This window comes from Panthera leo, chromosome B3, assembly GCF_018350215.1.
Source record: "Panthera leo isolate Ple1 chromosome B3, P.leo_Ple1_pat1.1, whole genome shotgun sequence".
Taxonomy (NCBI): Eukaryota; Metazoa; Chordata; class Mammalia; order Carnivora; family Felidae; genus Panthera; species Panthera leo.
The window spans coordinates 46,528,844-46,546,840 of record NC_056684.1 but is presented as its reverse complement, the minus strand read 5'-3'; the positions used below and the strand labels follow the sequence as shown (position 1 = coordinate 46,546,840).

The following is a 17,997-nucleotide window of genomic DNA, read 5'->3' as shown; positions in this document are numbered from 1 at the left end:
AATCTGGGGAATGGCCGGAGCTACGTGCATCCCTCTCAGTCCTAGCTGGCTCGAGGGCTGCACGTGTGGCCCAACTCCAGGCAAGGCGGCCTCCCCGGAGACCCGAGGAATCCCACTCTAGAGAGTCAGGGTCTGGGTGGTGGCCTTAAAGCTGAGTGAGAAATGACAAATTCTGGTGTCCTACAGATTGGTCAGCAAAGCAACAGGGTCACTTTGTTATTACTTTTCGTAGCTTAGAGCTGTGTGCATGATGCTTCAGAGCAACCAAAGAAACTGGCCATTCATGATGTTTCATCCCCGCACAGCATGGGGCGAGGCCCACCTAAGTGAAGGGACTTCCCCAAAGACACACACAACTTCCTGTAAAGGGACTACAAAGGAGGGCTGCTGATCACTTTTCTGACCCTCTCATGCAACGTGCTTTCCCCCACACCGCGTTGCTAGTTGGCCGTCACTCTGGATTACCAACAAGACGATGTGAGAAAGGGTCTGTGTGATCCGTCCATAAACTGGATGTATGTGCCCGGCAAGGAGTTACAGTGAGAGAGCAAAGCAGACGTCCCACAGTTATGGTTATCCTGTTAGACTGGAAGCTTCACAAGGTAGGAGCTGTGCCTGGCTGGCTTTGCGCCCCAGCATCCATGCCAATGCCTGGCGTCATAAACATTTGTGGAGGGAAGGTGATGGAGGACAGGGGAGTGGTTTCTTAGGGTCAGTGGTCTGCAGTGTTAGCTCTTTCCTGATCGGATTAACAGCGACCCCTACAAACAGTGAGTGCACCTTGTAGAATGTGTTATTTTCCAGCCTCATTCTGGCTGCACTTGTTTCCCACTGTTGTTTTCTTTTCATCCCATTTTTAATTCATGTGATTTTGTAATTGTTTCTATTATTCCTAGTGTATTTCAAGCACTGTGATTGACTTTAAATATCTTGGGGATATTTGTCAACAGCTCTCTCCCAAAAAATACCCTAGAAAAACTAATAATTACATAAATACACGTAACTGGCAATGGACATTTGTTCTGCCCTCAGCTGCAGAGAATGCAGCCAGGATGGCACTAAAACTGTGAGGAGACTTTCCCCAACAGTCCCGCTATGCCTCCTCTCTAGGCCTTCCTCAGCTCTACCCACTTTTGGACACTTGTTCCAAGGCCATTCTCCCCCTCCTGACCTCAGCCAGCTAATCCAGCTCTAGTTTCTTCTAATCAAAGGGGGCAAGTATCGAATGGGAGCTCACATCCTCTGTTTCCAGGGGGCTCTAGGGCAGACAAGAGCGCGGAGCAGGATGGAGCAGAGCAGGGCAGGGCAGGCATAGACAGACACTGGCTGCTTGGTTACGAGCCCGCACCACGGCTCAGGAGAGGCGGGGGCTCTGCTGGCTGCTGAGCACCGTGGACCTCTGAGAGGCCTCCCGGCTCACGGCATGAAGCGTGTGCGTGGCAGTGGCTGCTTATCACATCTCTCAACTGACGGCCACCACCAGCCTCCACTTTGTAAATGAAGAGATAAATTCAGAATCCCTTAACGTGGGGCTCCTCAAACCATCAGGCTCTCAAGCTTTTGGCTGCCTGCCCTCCTTGAACTCTCTCTCCCCTGGGTTTCTGGGGACGACAAGGTTTCCTCCCAGTTCTCTGACTGCTGCCTCCATTTTTTTCACTCGGCTCCTCCTTGGCCCTGGTTGTTTCTATTCTTGCATTCTCAGAACCATCGCTTTCATAGTCATGCCCCAGTTCAGTCTCCCGGGCCAGGTTCCAATCTCTTATCTCCACCTGCCTGCTCCTCTGGCTGGATATTCCTTCATCACCTTCAAAATTACATGTCCAAAGCCTGATGTCAAGATCTTTCCCTAAAACTTTGTTCCATGTTTCAACTTCTGCACTGATGGCACTGCCATTTCCTTGTCATCCGGGCTTGAAGATGTACTCATTTACTTTTCCCTCTTTCCTATTCATTCACTGAGTTCTTGTGACTTCCGCACTGATTTGTTTCCTCCCTTTCCATCCCCTGACCAAGCTGGGATAACACCACACTCATCCTGTAACCAGTCTGCTTCTCTGCCATCCTCTCTGTTCCAGACCAGCATGTTCTAACCACCGCTCTGTCATTCTCCAGCCCCCATACCACCAGGGACCCCATTTTCTACTACAGTACCTGGAGCTCTGGCTGACCCTCAGGGCCCTCCACAATCTCAATGACTCCCATCTCCTCACAATCACAAGAGCATACCTCTGCCTCACCTCTGCGCCTGTGCAGATTACTGCTTTTACCAAGGACTCCTTCTTCTCACTCCCCTGCCTACTGGAATTGCACTCCTTCCTCAAGCCCAGATCAAAGCCCACCTCTTCCGCTAGCTTCTCCTGGAGTGTCCTCTTTTCTTGGGCATCTTCTTGTTTTACTGTAGTCTAGTGTACTTACTCTTTCTGTTCTTTAGTCCCTACCTCATGATTTTCTTGCCCTTTAGGGCCTAAAATGTCATGAAAAAGAATGAGATCATCAATACGAAGGCGCTAAGAGTGTTTTGGAGGAAAAGGTATAATGGAAAGCTCAGGGATTAACAGTAAAAAAACATACAGTGGTGATGACAAGGATCGAGTGTCTCTGTATTAGTTTCATTACTGACATTTGTAATGCTGTCTTTATTTGCCTTTATATTGATACCATAAAGGGATGAGGTTTGAGGATCTTTATGCTTTGAAGAACCACCAAATTATGTCTATCTTATTCTGGATTCCCATTATCTAGAAGCTCTACAGTGCCAGCTTCCAAAGGACTTTTCAATGATGACTCTATGCCCATCTGGTTCTCATTTTCTTCCTGGTGACTGAAAGTAATGAACATGAAGTAGATTCATAGGGAGCCTGCATCTTATATTTCCGAATACACCCCAGTGCCCTGGGGACTGTGCTCCCCAGGTTCAGTTTCCTCCTCTGAGGGACGAGATCTCAGCAGTCAGAGAGCAGCACGACTCTCCACCCAGTCTGATCCCCTTTGTGGCCAAGTCATCAGTTTTTGTTTTGTCTCACATGACTAGGGCTCAGGTGAAGATTCCAAGCGTTGGAAGGAGGGGACGTGCAGGTCTGAAGAGTGGAAAGCACTCCCCCAAAGCTCAACTCTGAGAATGCAGAGCAAACAAACTCTAGCCGGTAACACAGTCACCATTCACAGCTTCCTTCTTACAGCTGCCAAAATACCGCGTCAGGTTGTCAGCTTTTGACTTCATTTCACCACAGTAAATAAAAATAAAACCACTGCCAAATACCATCAGCAACGCGAGCTCTGTCATGTAGCCGTGACGGCGAGGACGAGGCCCCGAGGCTCCTTTGCGTTTTAGCTTTCGTGGGGGCTCTTTTGAATGAAGTCATTTCCTAGGCTTCATAAATGATTATACTTGTTTGCCACACAAAACTGTATGTATACACCAATTCTGAATTGTGTCAGAAAACAAGGGTCTTGTTCACTTTACTGCATTCTGTAAAAATACTCGCCCAGACTTCTGGTCAGTAACCAGAGAAAACAGCCCAGCTGAAAGCCCCAGCCACTGAGAGAAGGACCCAAGTGTACTCAGTATGACACAAAGATTTATAAACACAGCCAAATAACCCCAAGGAGTACACAATATAAATGCTTTATTGCTAGCACAGAGGTTTCTTTTTAAGTAAATTAAAAGAAATAAATCTTCATTTTCACATTCTATACTGCAGTTGAAAGGTAACTAGCTGGTTAATGGATATGTTCACTTGGACACAAGCTATAAGGAGAGCATGACAGTCACATGGAAGGGCTCAGAGATGTGGCGTCTCTCAAGGCATCGGGCCACTGAATGCGCTGCCGTTCGTAAATAACAGCAAGGAGGGATTTCTTTTAAACATCATGAATAGACAAAACTTATAAATAGAAACCCGGGATGGTTAGAAAGCAGAAACCCATTAAATACAGAAGGCTATATATGTGTTGGCCATATTCCATGTACTCTAGGCTATGTTTGGTACTTTTAAATAAGTGATCTCCATCTACGTTACAGACCGGACTGACTTCGGCAGCCAGGAAAGCGGAAGGAGGAAAGGAAGGTGATGCTGTCCATCAACCGGTGGATGCGGTGGATGCGTTGGAAAGCAGGAGAGGAGGGTGTGACTGGAGGGGAGGGAGGGGCACCGCTTGGTGCCTCCCCCTCGGGAGGCTCCTGGGGAGGCTGGGAGGGAAAATGCTGCGTGGATGTGGACGAGCCGCTGGATGAGTCGGCGGAGGTCTGGTGGAGCGTAGCAATCGTGGCACGCTGCAAGTCTGCGAGTGACACGGAATCTGCAGGCTTGCTCAGGTTCTCCAGGGTTACTGCCAGTGGATTTAGGGCACGATAGGCCAAAGTGACAGCCAGAGCACTGGGAGTAGCAGTGCTGGGGCAATGGGGGGCGGGGGACAGAGGCTGAAGAGTCCAACTGCAGAGATAATTCACTTAGTAAGAATTGTCAGCCAGTACTGAAAATGAAATTATTTCTGCAAGGCCCCCAGCATTACCTTTTACCAAATTCTTGAGCCCAGCCATTCGTTTCTGGGTTGTTAAGATAAGCTTTGGAAAAAGATCTTATCAATCTATGAAAAACAACCCCCCCTGCCCCCACCTTATTCCAGAATCACCCAGAAGGAAGTAAACACACGCGCACCCACACGCCCTAAAGCCAAGCAGCCAGATCAGAAGTTGTGAACTACATAGGATGATCTCCAGATCTCCATCTTCCTGCTCTTTTGCTCGTGTTATTTATGGATGTAAGAAAGCCAGACTGGGTCAGGAACATCCCCAGTTCTTGCTTCTTGGTACATCTGCAGTGTACCAGCTCCTGGCATTTTCAGTCTGGTCTGGCTCTAACTAAAACCATTTCATGTTTTGCTTTGAAGAAGTGGATAACATGAAATGGTAATTTGGCTGCAAAACCTTGGAAAATTGTTCCCGGCCCAAACATCTGCCCCAAATGAGCTCAGCTGAGATCTCCTTGGAGGGGTGGGAGGGATGAGTGAGCAGAGAGAGGCTGGAAAGGGGAAAATGAAGACAATGGAAGGACAACCTTCCCTCAGGAGGAAAGTTCTTTGTGACAAAAGGCGCCAGCCCATCCCTCTGGAGAGATCGAAGTCCCTGACAGCTACTCCTCTGCTCTCCGTCCCCTTTCCCCAGTATTTGGTATTATTCAGGTGAACCCTTACAGAGTGCCAGGAAATGGTGCCCACATGGTCTGCTTTCATTACCCACTGACTGGCCTGGCCTACGTGTCATTATTTCACTTTAAATAAGGACCAAGTATGGACTTTGGATTCCTGAGAGCCGGGCCCCCCAGGGAGAGCAGAGAGGGAGAGTCCTGCGGGATGGCCTCCACCTTCCCCCTTGGCCTTCTTAGGAGTTCTTCTGAGGGATCTTTACTGTCACCGTCTTCACCTCCGAGTACTCTCGCAAGCCAAACTCCCCCCTAAAAGGCAGAAATAGGCAGTATCAGACACCAGAGGGCTGGGCGGCCCGGCCTGAGGGACGGCAAGAGTCCCGAGAAGGGGAGGTTTATCACCTGCTAACAGCAGGCCCTGGGTTTCCATGTAGAAATGTCTGATGAGTGGACAGCCCAGCTCTCCTCTGAGGAGCACAGAGAACTGTCATATCCTGAGCAGTAACCGTTTCTTGACAGCAAAGACTGATTGTCTCCACAACATTGCACAGAAGGGTGCAGCACTGCCACCTACTCAGAGAAACAGGCATGTGGATTAGCCTGGGTCAGCGGTCACACAGGCCCTGAACTGTGCCCCTGGGTGGGCACCGTGGACAGCAGCGGACCAGGCCCAGGTCTCTGCCGCCGCGTCTCTACCGCAGGCAGCAATGGCTCCTGGGGACGATGGTGTGCTTTCCTCCTCTAAAACCTGCTCCTGCCACTGGACACCCCCTCATGTGTGTTTTCCAGTTGCTCCCCTAGAGATCTAGTCTACTTTAGCTGAAAGAAAAGCATGAGATTTCCGGGCTGGGATCCCCTCTGTCTGATGTTCTAAATTCCTTTTCACTGGACCTTAGACTTAACAAATGGAAAGGAAGACCTAAAGGCTCACCAGGGAAGAGCACGGATCACCTGCAACGCTTAAAAACAATCCTGATACAAGCTGCCCACATGCCCACAGAGTAAGGGCAAAGAGGCAGGAAATCAAAATAACTGACAGAAAAGGAAGTGGTAGTCAGCTGGTCCCCCAAGACTCCGGGGAAACGTTTACTGACTGGGAACTGGGTCACCTGCCTCGGTGGGGACAGGAGATACAGCCCTTCCCAGCCCTCCAGTCACTCAACTTGGGTCTCCAACCACTGTCTTCAGGATGCTGGGGTGTGGCCACGTCTCCTGGCCACAATGTTCCTTTTTTCACCTGTCTGTATTCCCTTCTCATTTCACTTCATTGTCACTGCCCTTTCCCCGCTTTTTTTTTAAATCTCATTGTAAAATCAAGCACATTCTATTTTTTTTCCGTAAAAAAAGTTCAACTTTTTTTCTTCTATTCTTTTTAAAGTCACTTCTCTGTGATGCTTCTCCTGGCTCTCTCCTAAGAGCTCCTCCCTCCTCCGTGTTCACAGCCTCTACCACAGCCCCGTCACCTGCAACGGGGCTGCCTGAGCATCTGTCCCCTCCCATGGAGCTGTATCTTACTGATCCTGCTTTCTGCCCCCCACCCCGCCCCCCCCACTGCCAAGCCTAGAGTACAGCCTACAGCTCAGGCTCAAATACAGCACTTGTGGAAGGAAGGAAGGAAGGGAGGAAGGGAGGAAGGCTTTTCCCCACCCCCTCTATCCGGGTGGATATATCGCCTCTGCCAGGAAAAAATAAAAGAACACTTAGAGATGTATTTGAATAAGAAAATATTAATAAAGGCTGTCTTTAAGAAACAGTCATGTGTACAAGATACATTACAGTAACTGGGCTTAACAACCAAGAAACGATTCATTCTGCTTCCTTCCAGGAATTCCCATGCCCTCACAAGGCTCCAATCGCTTTGCCAGCAGCAACTCCCAGCACCAAGGTCACCTGAGTTGTTACGGCCACCCCCTCCCCACCAGGACATCAGAGGCAGCCAAGGAGAGACCAGGACATGTGCGCTATTCTCTTATCTGCATTGGCCATCTTGCTTACAGGAATGAGAATAAATTTGGGACTGTCCCGTGCCATTCAGTATAAGATTCCCTCATTAGCTCTTTTCAGGCCCTGAGTCTTTATTACCAGTTCAGCTCTGGCTCTTTCTGGACTTTTTCCTGCCCTTGGGCAATTCCGAAAGTGTCTCTTCATCACAGACATCATCTGCCTCCTGTTTGAAGTGAGGTTACTCCCTTCTTGTTTTCTGACTTGTGCACGCACATGGGGCAGACCCTGAACCACTGTCCTCCCCCTCAGACCTCTAAGTAGGTTGTGACAAATGTAAGAAAGTCTAGAGTCAGAAGCGTGCTGGTATGGTCGCCTTCGAGTGTGGCTGTTGGGTCCCATAATCTTTGGGTGCGTGATGCCATGGAAAACCGTCCCGGACTGGAGGAGCTCTTCCCCTAGGTCCTGGGGCAGCCGTCTGCCACCATGGTCCACACACAGCCCACTCTGAGAATGAGGAGTGGGCTCGAATCTGCCAGAACACTGGAGCTGGGGAATGCCAGCTCAGCTCTGCCATTAAGTGGCTGTATGACTCCAGGCGAGCCACCACTCCCACCCTTCTGGTGCCCTGTCACCTCACAGGCAGCAGTTCCCGAACCCCAGCAAACGTAAGGATCACCTTTGGAGCTTGCTTCGTTGTAGATTCCTGACCATCCCACCAAAGCTTCTGTCTCAGTAGGTCTGGGGAGGAACCCAAGAGATTATGCTGCAGGTTATTATTTGAGCCACCCTTTGAGAAACACTGCTGTAAAGTCTCTGAGAGCCCCCAAGCTTCTCAGAGCTATTTGACCACCTCATTCCAGGGTTTTTCTCTCAAATTTGCTTAATCCAGTTAAATTCTGTGGCACACAGGGTTCCACGGTGAAGGAAGCTTCAACCACACAACAGGGCAAAGGCAGACACATTGTCATTGATCTCTCTGTGTGGTCGTGGTCGCCTTCATGGCTCCACAGTGTGTCGGGGCTCAGGCACACTGAGATGCCTGTATCCCTACTTCTGAGCCAGACTAGGCTATATTCCCTAACATGAACCAAACTTGGCCTACCTACAGGTAAGGTAAGATGTTACATTTTGGGGTCTCTCAGCCAGACATTTTAGAAAATCACTCCTAAAACAAAAAGGGATTTCTGTTTAGGATGTATCTTTCCCTGCTCTTTTCCCTCCTACAGCAGCATCGTTCAGAGCAGGGTCTCCAGATCGCCTGCATCAGAATCATTCCAGAAGCCTGTTAACACTGCAGCCCCTCAGCCCTCGCCCAGACTTACTAGAGAGGGGGTTCCCATATAGGCATGCGCAGCAAGCCCCTTCTCTGACTGCAGGTGACTTTTGGTGCACATGCATGCTGTGATGCAAACTTGGGAAGCCCCGATTTAGAATACCCTAATAATGCTTCTCATCTTCAAAGCTGTGTCCTTAGTTTTTAAAATGTTGAGGCTCACAGCTTTCCTTCCACCCCCTTAGTTTGTGACATGTATTTTATAGCTTGTCTCAGGGAAGCTTAAATGAGGAGTAAGGGAGAGGACAGGAAGAATGAAAGGGGGGGGAGGGGTAGCTGCAGGCCAGAATTGAGGTGAGCTCAGCCCTCTCTCCAGCCCTGGGAATCAGTGGCCAGCCTATCAGGTAACCTGTAGAGGGCAGTCCTCCACAGCTCTCTGTGTGGGGGGTGGTGGGAACCCTCAGGGGTTCCCACAGCTCTCCTTGGAGTTTGTCTCTAGAAGGTGCTACTTCTCTTCTCTGTGTCTCTTACAAGTGGGCAAGGAGGGGCCAGGAACCAGAGCCACATGAAGTTTGCAAGGCCATGAGATAAACACTACTGTCCAGAAGAAGGTAAGTGGAGTTTTAAGTGAGAAGCAAGAATGGGGGACCATGAGAGGCCGGGTTCGTTGACTTGAAACCTTTGTGACCACTCTACGTCATTTAAAGAAGGAAAAAAAACCCCATGTTTTGGGAGCAAGTAGGGACAAAGAATCATATAATTTAGACAAGATGAAGGGAGTCTCATCAAAGGGCACTGTTTCCTAATTATTTCTTAACTGCACTGGGAAGGCCAAATCATTATAGCACCAGGAAGACAAGTTGAGAAAGGCTGCTTTTCAGTCTCCTGGGCCACTGTCCTCTGTGTGGTTCTGACACAGCCAAACCATTCTCTGGACCATCTTTCCAGGGGAGGGGAAGGTTTCTAATGGGGACAGACTAGACCTGGACAATGTCACCAGCCTTCATCCTGCCCATGCTGAGGGCCAGGGCTAGCCTGGGACAGGCTCCATCAACCAGTGATTATTTATTATACTTTATGCTCATGATTCACTCTCTCAGTGATCTGTAGCAAAACAGCGTGAGCAGCATTCCCAGAGCCAGTGACTGCCCCAACATTTCGGAGGCGTGGAAAGCACAAACACAGAAGCAGTACATGAAAGGACAGGCTGAATACATCTTGAGAAGTGGAAGCAGAACGTTAAGGCCATAAGCAAGTTAAGAAGAGATACCTGGAGCACATGAAGACTTTATAAAAGCTGAAAAAATACCAATAACTGAGCAAACAATTCTGGTTCTGGCTGTAAAGCAAGTGGGAAGTACTGAACAGGCCAGAAGCAAGGTTCGGGCAGGAGCCACCTCTCCCTGGCATTTCCAGAGATAGAGCGTAAGCTGATGATACTAGCTGGAACTCAGGAAAAGTTCTGCCACACTTCTGAGCTAAGACATGTATTAAGAAAAAGAAGGATCACCTCCATAGCACTCATCTACTTGACCAACAGTGATGACAGCAGCTAACATTTCAGAAGGTCTGGATGTCTGGGATACTCAGTCCTACCATTTAATCTTCACAGAAACCTTTTGGGGTAGGTGCGGTGATTACTCCCATTTTATAGATGAGGAAACAGAGGTTTAGTGAGATTAAGTGATTTGTCCAAGGTTGCACAGGTGTTAAGTGGTAGAGCCAGCATCCATCTCTGAAGCAATGTGATACCAGAAACTCTACTCTTCGTCTCAAAGCTATGCCTGACTTACAGTGGAATGGCCAAGGGCTAGAAATGACCAGCTAAAGTATGTGAAGCATGTAAATCCTCTGCACTGGTCTTATGGGTTCACTGTACTTGGTTGCAAAAACCACACTTCTTTCTCCCCCAATGCCTCTACTCACTCTTTCCCCACTGTACCTTGCTTGACCCCTTAACCCTGCAAACATACTTCCCTCTCTCTGTCTAGTCAAATGTTCCTCTCCTTTATAGGTCAATTCAAGTCTTCATATTTGATCATATCTAAAGGTTTTCCAGACTTCTACAGTTCACAAGGATTGCCCCCCATCCCTAAACTCCACTATAACTTTACAGTCTTTTCTGGAATTCTTTGGATTCTTTCAATATTGTAGATTAAATTTATCCAGCAAAATTTCTAGTGCCTTAATGAGCCACATCTTCCCCCACAGGTCAAGCACAACGCTTTGCACATGGTATATGGCTCAATACTTTTAGTAGACTGATTATGGACTAAGCATTTACTCACACAAGGATGCATTTAAGAGTGGCAGAGGGAAACGGACATGGAAGAGGTCTCCTCTTGTGAATCACAGGATTTTAAAAACATGGAACCAGCTGCTTTCAAAAGGAGGGAAAAAATTTTTTTGGATGGGGGGAGGGGGTGCATCAGCTTAGAACAACCCTGGCTATCATTTACCCTTGGAATGCTGCTCAAAAAATCCATTTATAAGGGCACCTGGGTGGTTTAGTCAGTTGAGTGTCCGACTTCAGATCAGGTCACCATCTCAGAGCTCGTGGGTTTGAGCTCCACATCAGGCTCACTGCTGTCAACACAGAGCCTGCTTTGGGGATCCTCTGTCCCCTTCCCACTCTGTCCCTCCCCTGCTCACTCTCTCAAAAATAAATAAATCTTAAGAAAATCCATTTATATATGAAGGCTGCAAATAAAATCCCCTTGAGTGTCGGTCTTCTTTGTTACAGTCCCATTTTTCAGGTCCTTTGCTTTTCAGGAGGACTCTTCCCCACTCTGATCTGATCCCTGAAGACTGTCTGTACTTGGCCTGCCTGCTTCCTTGGCTGGATATCATGGGAGCCACTTGAAACCTACGTTCAAACCTCACGTCTGCCACTTACTGGCTGGGTGAGCTGGACAAGCTGCTTAACTACTGTAAGCCTCAGTTCCCCGTCCAGACCATGTGGATGTGAGGGGTTAAGTGTATCACTTCCATTTCATCATCGTGAAAGTCGAATGAGACAATGTTAGGAAAGAAGCTAACATAAAACCAAATACAGAGCAGGCATTTAATTAATGATATCTATCACGGCTATTGTAAAATACTTGTAACCGGTCTTCCTCCTCTAGTCTTTGCCAGAACATCCTCTATATGCCAGAAATTTTGGCCTGAAGTCCTTTGATATCTCCTCAGCTCCCATAGAACACTTAAGCCCTCTGTGACTGGGTTCCAGCCACCCTTCCCACTTGTGTCTTCAGCAAGCCCCTTCTGGTCATCTTATGTCCAAACCTGTGGTCCCAGACTCAGAGAATCTACAGAGGCCAAGCAGGTGACATGAGCCAGTGGACTGGGTATGTGTAAAATGACTGACCACCAATATTCAGCCCCCAGAAGCCACAGGAGTGGTGGGGAAAGAAACAGATTCCAGAGCTCACAGCTGTAGTGATTTTGCTATGGGGGAATGAAAATAAGCAAGAAATCTAGATTTTATGGAGAGCCTCTTCATTTTTTGAATGCCAGTTAAAGATTTTAAAATGTTGTGAGGCAAAACAAAACATTTCTGCAGGCCAGATTTGCCCTTGGGCTGCCAGTTGGTGACCTTTGTTTCAAACACACCAAATTCTGGGACGCTCTGAATTTGCTGTGTCTTCATGCCTGTGTTCCTGCTACTCCCTCTGCATGGGAGGACTGCCCCCCACCCTCCAAAACTGAAATGTTATTTGTTCTGTGAAAAAATTAATGGATTCTTTCCTCAGTACTTGCAAGATGTGTGACACGCTTCTATTAATAAAATAGACCTTATTATATGAAATAGATGGTGCATTAATTTTTCTCCATTGCCACTTAAGGGAGCTGTGTTCTAGTCATCTTTGTAGCATGTAGTACAATGCTTAGCCTATAGAAGTATGTGTTCAACAAAATGTTTGTTTAATGAATGGATGAGGGTAAGAGAAATCAACAATTGTGTGACTACTCCTCTATGCTGGTATCTGCAATCCCTATTTCTCTGCAGGCACCAGCAACTTTGGACACTTACATTTCTCTCCCATTTCCAGACATCTTGAATCCCCCAAAGGGGCTCTGGGCATTTAAGGCATTGTAACAATTGATCCTAAGGGAAGAAAACATAGTACCGTTAGTGCTGAATTCCACTTGCACAGAAATAGTACCACTGGCATAGTATTTCCTTTAAAAGTTTTATTTTTTTTAATTCCTTTTTTTTTTTTTTTTTTTTTTACATACGAAACATCTTTAATCTAAAATTTGCTTTGATTTCCCGATCTGGCCAGGAATGGGTGTATATCCATTCTCGGCGGGGGGAGTCTCCTTGCCTTTGGTATTCCCATCCCCCCAGAGAATGTGCTTACTTCACCCAGGTTCTGGAGATTATGAGGTCCCCACACAGCCACTGGCATGTGTTACGGCTAGAACAATGACGCTGACTCTGATCTTACCAAACAGTCCCCGCCTGCATTGCAGAAGACACCGTGAGGGCCTTGTTGATGTCATTAGTGAAGACAGCTGCCACAAGTCCAAAGTCTGAGTTATTGGCTCTTTCGATCACTTCATCCATTGTCTTAAACCTCAGAATCTCCTGAACAGGGCCAAAGATCTGCAACAAAATCATTTGACCCAACACAGGGCTGCTTTGCCAGCACCTTTACAACTGCTTTCCACATTGCAAAACAAGTTTGTTCTGCTTTCATTATTTAAACTTCATTTCAGCTTAGCAGCACAGAACTGTAAAATAACCTTTGGCAGAATAGGATTGTACACGTGTCTAACCTTAGAGTTTGTTCAGGACCCTGACTCCTCCACCCTCCCTGGAATCACTCGATTCTACTGTTAAAGCTGCCTTCTCCATGATTCTCCAGACACTGCTCCAGATCTCAGAACTGCTGGTCTGGACTGTTGGCTGATGTGCTCCTGGTTCCTCTCTCGCACGAACGTGAGGATACTTGGGTGTCTTCTCCTTCCTGGGGAACAGCTTAGTAACCTACATCTGAAGGAACAGACCTGTTGCAAGTGTATTACTAAGGCCAATGATTGGCTATGGTGACTGTCCTCTGGGCTAATAATAATTGCAATCATTTAGCAGGTCACCTGGCCTCCATCTAGCTTGCTTGCCTTTTGATTTAACATTTTCTTGAAAGTGAGATTTTACATAGTGATGTTTATAGCTGTTACAGAATATATATAAAATATAAAGAGCTAAAGCTAGAATATCATGTACTAGAAGTGCTCTGGAAACCATTCCAGAAAGATGTGGCTTTTGTCAGAACCCCATATTGGATACCTCCTCCTTGGCAATCCGCATATCATCGGTGACATTGGAAAACACCGTGGGCTCTATGAAGAATCCCTTTCGGCCCAGTCCTTTGCCTCCACATTCCAGCTTGGCACCCTCTGCCACACCACTCTGGATGAGTTCCAGGATCTTGTTGTACTGTTTCTTGTCAATCTACAAAAGAAATTTCCTAATGACTCCATGTAAAGTAAGTGGGTTCTCAAGAATCTCTCATCTGCGATTTTGTTTCAAAGCTCCATGATATCAAGTCATATCACATGGGACTGTTGTCACTTACCCATTCTTCACCAACAAAACATGTGGTTTTTTTATGGTTCCACCCAGCATGTTGGGAACTTCAGTACTGAACTTACTGCACTGATGACAGACAGTGTGAGAGTGCCAAATCAGAACTATCAGACATAGGCCATGTTTTCAGATGATAGAGAACTTGGCTAATTGATTAGTCATTGTTTACAAATGGGGGAAAACTGACCTCTACATCCAAATGAACAGTTCAGCAAGTTGTACTGATACTAAAAAGATGAAAACAATAGGTGAGCTATATGGCACCACACATCAAATCCTATTGGGAAATATTTTTAATTGGACCTCCTATTACACCCGTAGAGGAAAAGATCAAGTCCAAAGAATGAGGACTAACTTTCTATTCCATAAAATAAAGTCAACCTTGCTCCCCAAAAGTCATAAGTATCACTCAATTACTATGGTTAAAAACCTAAATTCACTTGGGTTTAACTGCTCATCAGTCATCTTTCAAATGGTCCCCCAACCTAGGTGATGTTGTTGCTTATCGGGAAGACCCACACGCTAGAGATCTAGATGCAATCTGGTCCAAATAGCCTTTACAAATTCTCGGGCTCTATCTACAGTTTAAAACCAGAATTCTATCTGGAAATATGCCTTCATGATTGTGGAGAACCTGCAGAGCCAAACAGTGTGGACTGCAGGGACTTTTGTGGCCCTCCCCACCCCATCCCACCACATGAAGCATTCAGGGTAAGAGAGAAACATAGAGCAGAGTGGGAAGGAGATAGCCCTCATTTCCTACACATTTACAAGCCACAAGGGACCTCCCCAAAGTAGGTCAGGTTGGTGGAGAGATTCCTCAGCCACTGAAGAAGGGTAAGTGGCTTCCGGGAAAAAGAGATGTCCACTCTCCCTGACAAAGGCATTTGTAGACGGGTCTTGAAGGCCAGTGATTACCACTGGGTGTCAGTTCTCAAGGTCAACATCCATCTTGTCATGCAAAGGTCTTTTTTAGAGCTGAGACACTCCAATTTACCCCCAAGGTTCAAAGTATCCTTAAGGCAACTCTAATCCCTTAGTGTTTCAGAGATAAAATTTAGAAAGGAAAAGAGAAGCATGAGAAATAAGAATGCCTCACCAGCTACATTTCTAGCCATGAAGACAAGGTGGAAGAGTAAGGAGGAAGCAGAAAAAAGAAGTTGTTTCTGGGGTCCCACTAGAGTGTCCAGTGTTCGCCAAGGATTAAGAAAGCGGATGTTTATTATTTCTCTACCTGGGGTCCCTGCTCAGTGGTGGGATCAAAGGGACTCCCCACTATGCGCCTCTTGGCCCGCTCCACACTTCTTCTCACAAACTCCTCATAGATGGACTCCTCCACAAAGATGCGAGACCCCGCGGTGCAGCACTGGCCTTGGTTGAAGAACACCCCCTGGTGAGCCTGCTCCACAGCATAGTCCACTGCAAGAGGAAAACAGCCACGTCCTCAGCACTAGTTCTCCTGCGGAGGGGTGTGTCTACAGAGTCACCTCCCATCCCTCTCCCCAGAGCCCTAGGTATAAATGCCACGCTCACCGCAGAGCGTATGGTGAGTAGGCAGCACCGGGGAGAGCACTGGATTGAGAACGCAGCTTAGGTGGAAGTTCTAACTAGACCCTGATGTTACTTGCTATGTGAACATGGACAACTTCACTTCTTTGAGCCTCTTTCTTCTTCTGTAAAAAGAAGGACTGGACCACGTCATCTAGAACAGGGGTCTCAAACTCCAGGATGCCAAGGGGCTAGGCAGATAATGTAATGGTAGGAATCTGTCAGCTACTGAAACAATCTGATGGAGGCTCAGAAGGAAAGACACTACATTTGGCTGTTGCTCTGCGTGAATGTAAACCAATGGCTGCCAGATGGCCAATTTTAAGAAAAAACAGAAGTCAGTATTTTTAATGTGCAGTTTTTCTTTTTTCAAGTGCTGTGTGACATTTAGACAGGTAAACATATGTATGCCTGCATCTTGTCTATGGACTGCCAACGTGCAACCTTACCCTACAGAACCTTGTAGCTGTATGCTCAATTTGTATTTTGTCGAATTAATAAGCTAGAACAGAAACTGATCTTCTTGAAAGTCACCAAGTTTCCTCTATATTTACATGGGATGGTGTAATGGCATAAAACTTTTTCATGTCGTAGCGTATCCTTCAAGATAGGACTAGTAAGTATGGTGTGTTAGTTGCTAAATGACTGACTCCCATCAGTCAACCAGTGGTGTGAGTGGAGGGCCTACTCCCCAAGAGAAATTTAGGTGTGAGAGTTCTGATCCCTCAGACAGCCAGCATGAAGCCGATGCTGAACTCTCTGCGGACTCCAAGCTGGGGCTGAGAGTCAGACAAACTGCTTTCTGCTTTCTGATCTCTCCAGTGATGAAAGGGAAAGCAGCTGCGCCTGGCAGGATGGGAAGAAGAAAAAGAAAGAATGAAAGAGACTTTGGAATTGCATTCCCTGGAAAGCTTTTTCTAAACAGAAAGGCCACACCTAGGCAGGATGGACTGCATGGCATCCTGCCTGGAGACATGGGATTTCCTAGGTTTGCTGCTCCATGCTGCCACAGAATCCTACCTCCAAGGTGTAATCACCTGATTGAGGTCCATTCATACGGGACTTACCAAAGTAGGTTGTCATTCTGGCTGAAAGTCATGGAAGCAGCAGAGGATGGGGGCACTAAACAGAGAAGGGGTTGGGGGTTTGGGGAAATGTTGGCAGGCCTAGTGAACTAGTATTTTTTTAATGATCTACAAAGCCACCAGGCACAGTTGAGAAGTTTCAGATTTCTTGCATCTCGGCAGAGAGAGGGTATTTCAGCCGTTCGGAGGCTTAGGCCACACCCCTTTGCACTGCACAGCCCTGAGCAAGCCTTCATCTCTTCTACCCTGCTCTATAGCATCACAGAGTCAAAGAAGCTCATTAGTGTCCAGAAAACAAACTCTGTTCAGCTGTCCACTGACAAGCGTTCTTTCCCAACATTAGTCTATCTGCTCCTTAGAAGGAAAGGTCCACATTCTTCTACTTAAGTGCCCCTTAGTCTCCCAGATCTTCTTCTTAGTGTCCTGTCAAAGTGGAGATACAAAGAGGGCACCGGAAGGCAGTGTGCTGGCACATGTATGAGATCTGTGGGTGACTTACAATCAGCATCGGCAAAAATAATATTGGGGCTCTTCCCTCCAAGTTCCAGAGTTACTCTCTTCAAGTTACTTCTTCCAGCTGCTTCTTGGATAAGCTTTCCAACCTGAAAGGAAAGGAAATGGAGGAAGGTTTTGCACACCTTGCAGCTGAGACAGTCAGTGGCCAAGCCAATTCTGGGCAACAGTAATTGATCCTGCAAGGCAAACTAACCCAGTGGAGGCGGCAGGAATAACTCCTGTGTCGGGTTGGGCGGACAAGATACAAGTCAGCTGGGATGCAGTTTAATGTCTGTGTGAAGTGAGTTGGAAGACTGCTTTAGTTTCATGATGGAAGGAGCATGGAAAGAGGGTTTAATCTGGAATCTTAATCACTGGTCTCCAAAAAAGCCAACTGGCTCCACATGAAAGACATGATACATGATGAATGTACAACAAAATCTTCATGTATTTAAAAAAAATGCCACATATGACTTTAATCACAGGGCTCAAAGAAAATATAGATGTTACACCTTTGCCTCTGCCTAGGTCTAGAGTAGAACGATTCCTGATGGCTGAAGAACTGTCTATACTGTGCAATGCCTATTTACCTAGAAGCCAAACAAACAATAGGCTGAGTTAGAGATAGCATTTACCATGGTGTAAACTCACACTTCCAATGGAACTGAAAGTGTCAAGATGGAAACAGAAGAACACACTGCCTCAGTGATAGAAATGCTGTCCACTCTTTCAGAGTCTGCCTCAGCTGAACAGTGTTTCCTTGCCCAAGAGAATACCCTCCCATGGGTGGCCTATCCACAGATGGCAGCAGGGGTGTAGAGGCCCTTGCTCTCAGCTCACCACAGGACAGCTCTGCAGGCCCATGGATGCTCCACTATGCTGCATGTGGTTGGCGGACGTTGTCAGGCCTGCACT

At 47.1% G+C, this 17,997-nt stretch overlaps 1 protein-coding gene across 8 annotated transcripts in view; it reads right to left on the bottom strand.

Moving 5' to 3' along the window:
* Positions 1-2,583: 2,583 nt before the first annotated feature.
* ALDH1A2 (aldehyde dehydrogenase 1 family member A2) overlaps positions 2,584-17,997 on the bottom strand; it is a 99,867-nt gene continuing 84,453 nt past the window's right edge. For 4 of the 8 annotated variants that reach the window (XM_042941904.1, XM_042941909.1, XM_042941910.1 and 1 more), the window contains 7 exons: positions 17,087-17,189; positions 15,189-15,373; positions 13,655-13,819; positions 12,813-12,970; positions 12,395-12,469; positions 5,547-5,714; positions 3,610-5,453 (listed from right to left, as the gene is read on the bottom strand). In XM_042941904.1, coding sequence (XP_042797838.1) covers positions 5,381-5,453; positions 5,547-5,714; positions 12,395-12,469; positions 12,813-12,970; positions 13,655-13,819; positions 15,189-15,373; positions 17,087-17,189 — 927 coding nt within the window. In that variant the 3' untranslated portion in view covers positions 3,610-5,380. Of the gene's footprint in view, positions 2,822-3,609; positions 5,454-5,546; positions 5,715-7,764; positions 7,827-12,394; positions 12,470-12,812; positions 12,971-13,654; positions 13,820-15,188; positions 15,374-17,086; positions 17,190-17,997 lie in introns of those variants that run through there. The other 4 variants (XM_042941907.1, XM_042941905.1, XM_042941906.1 and 1 more) reach the window with 4 other exon arrangements.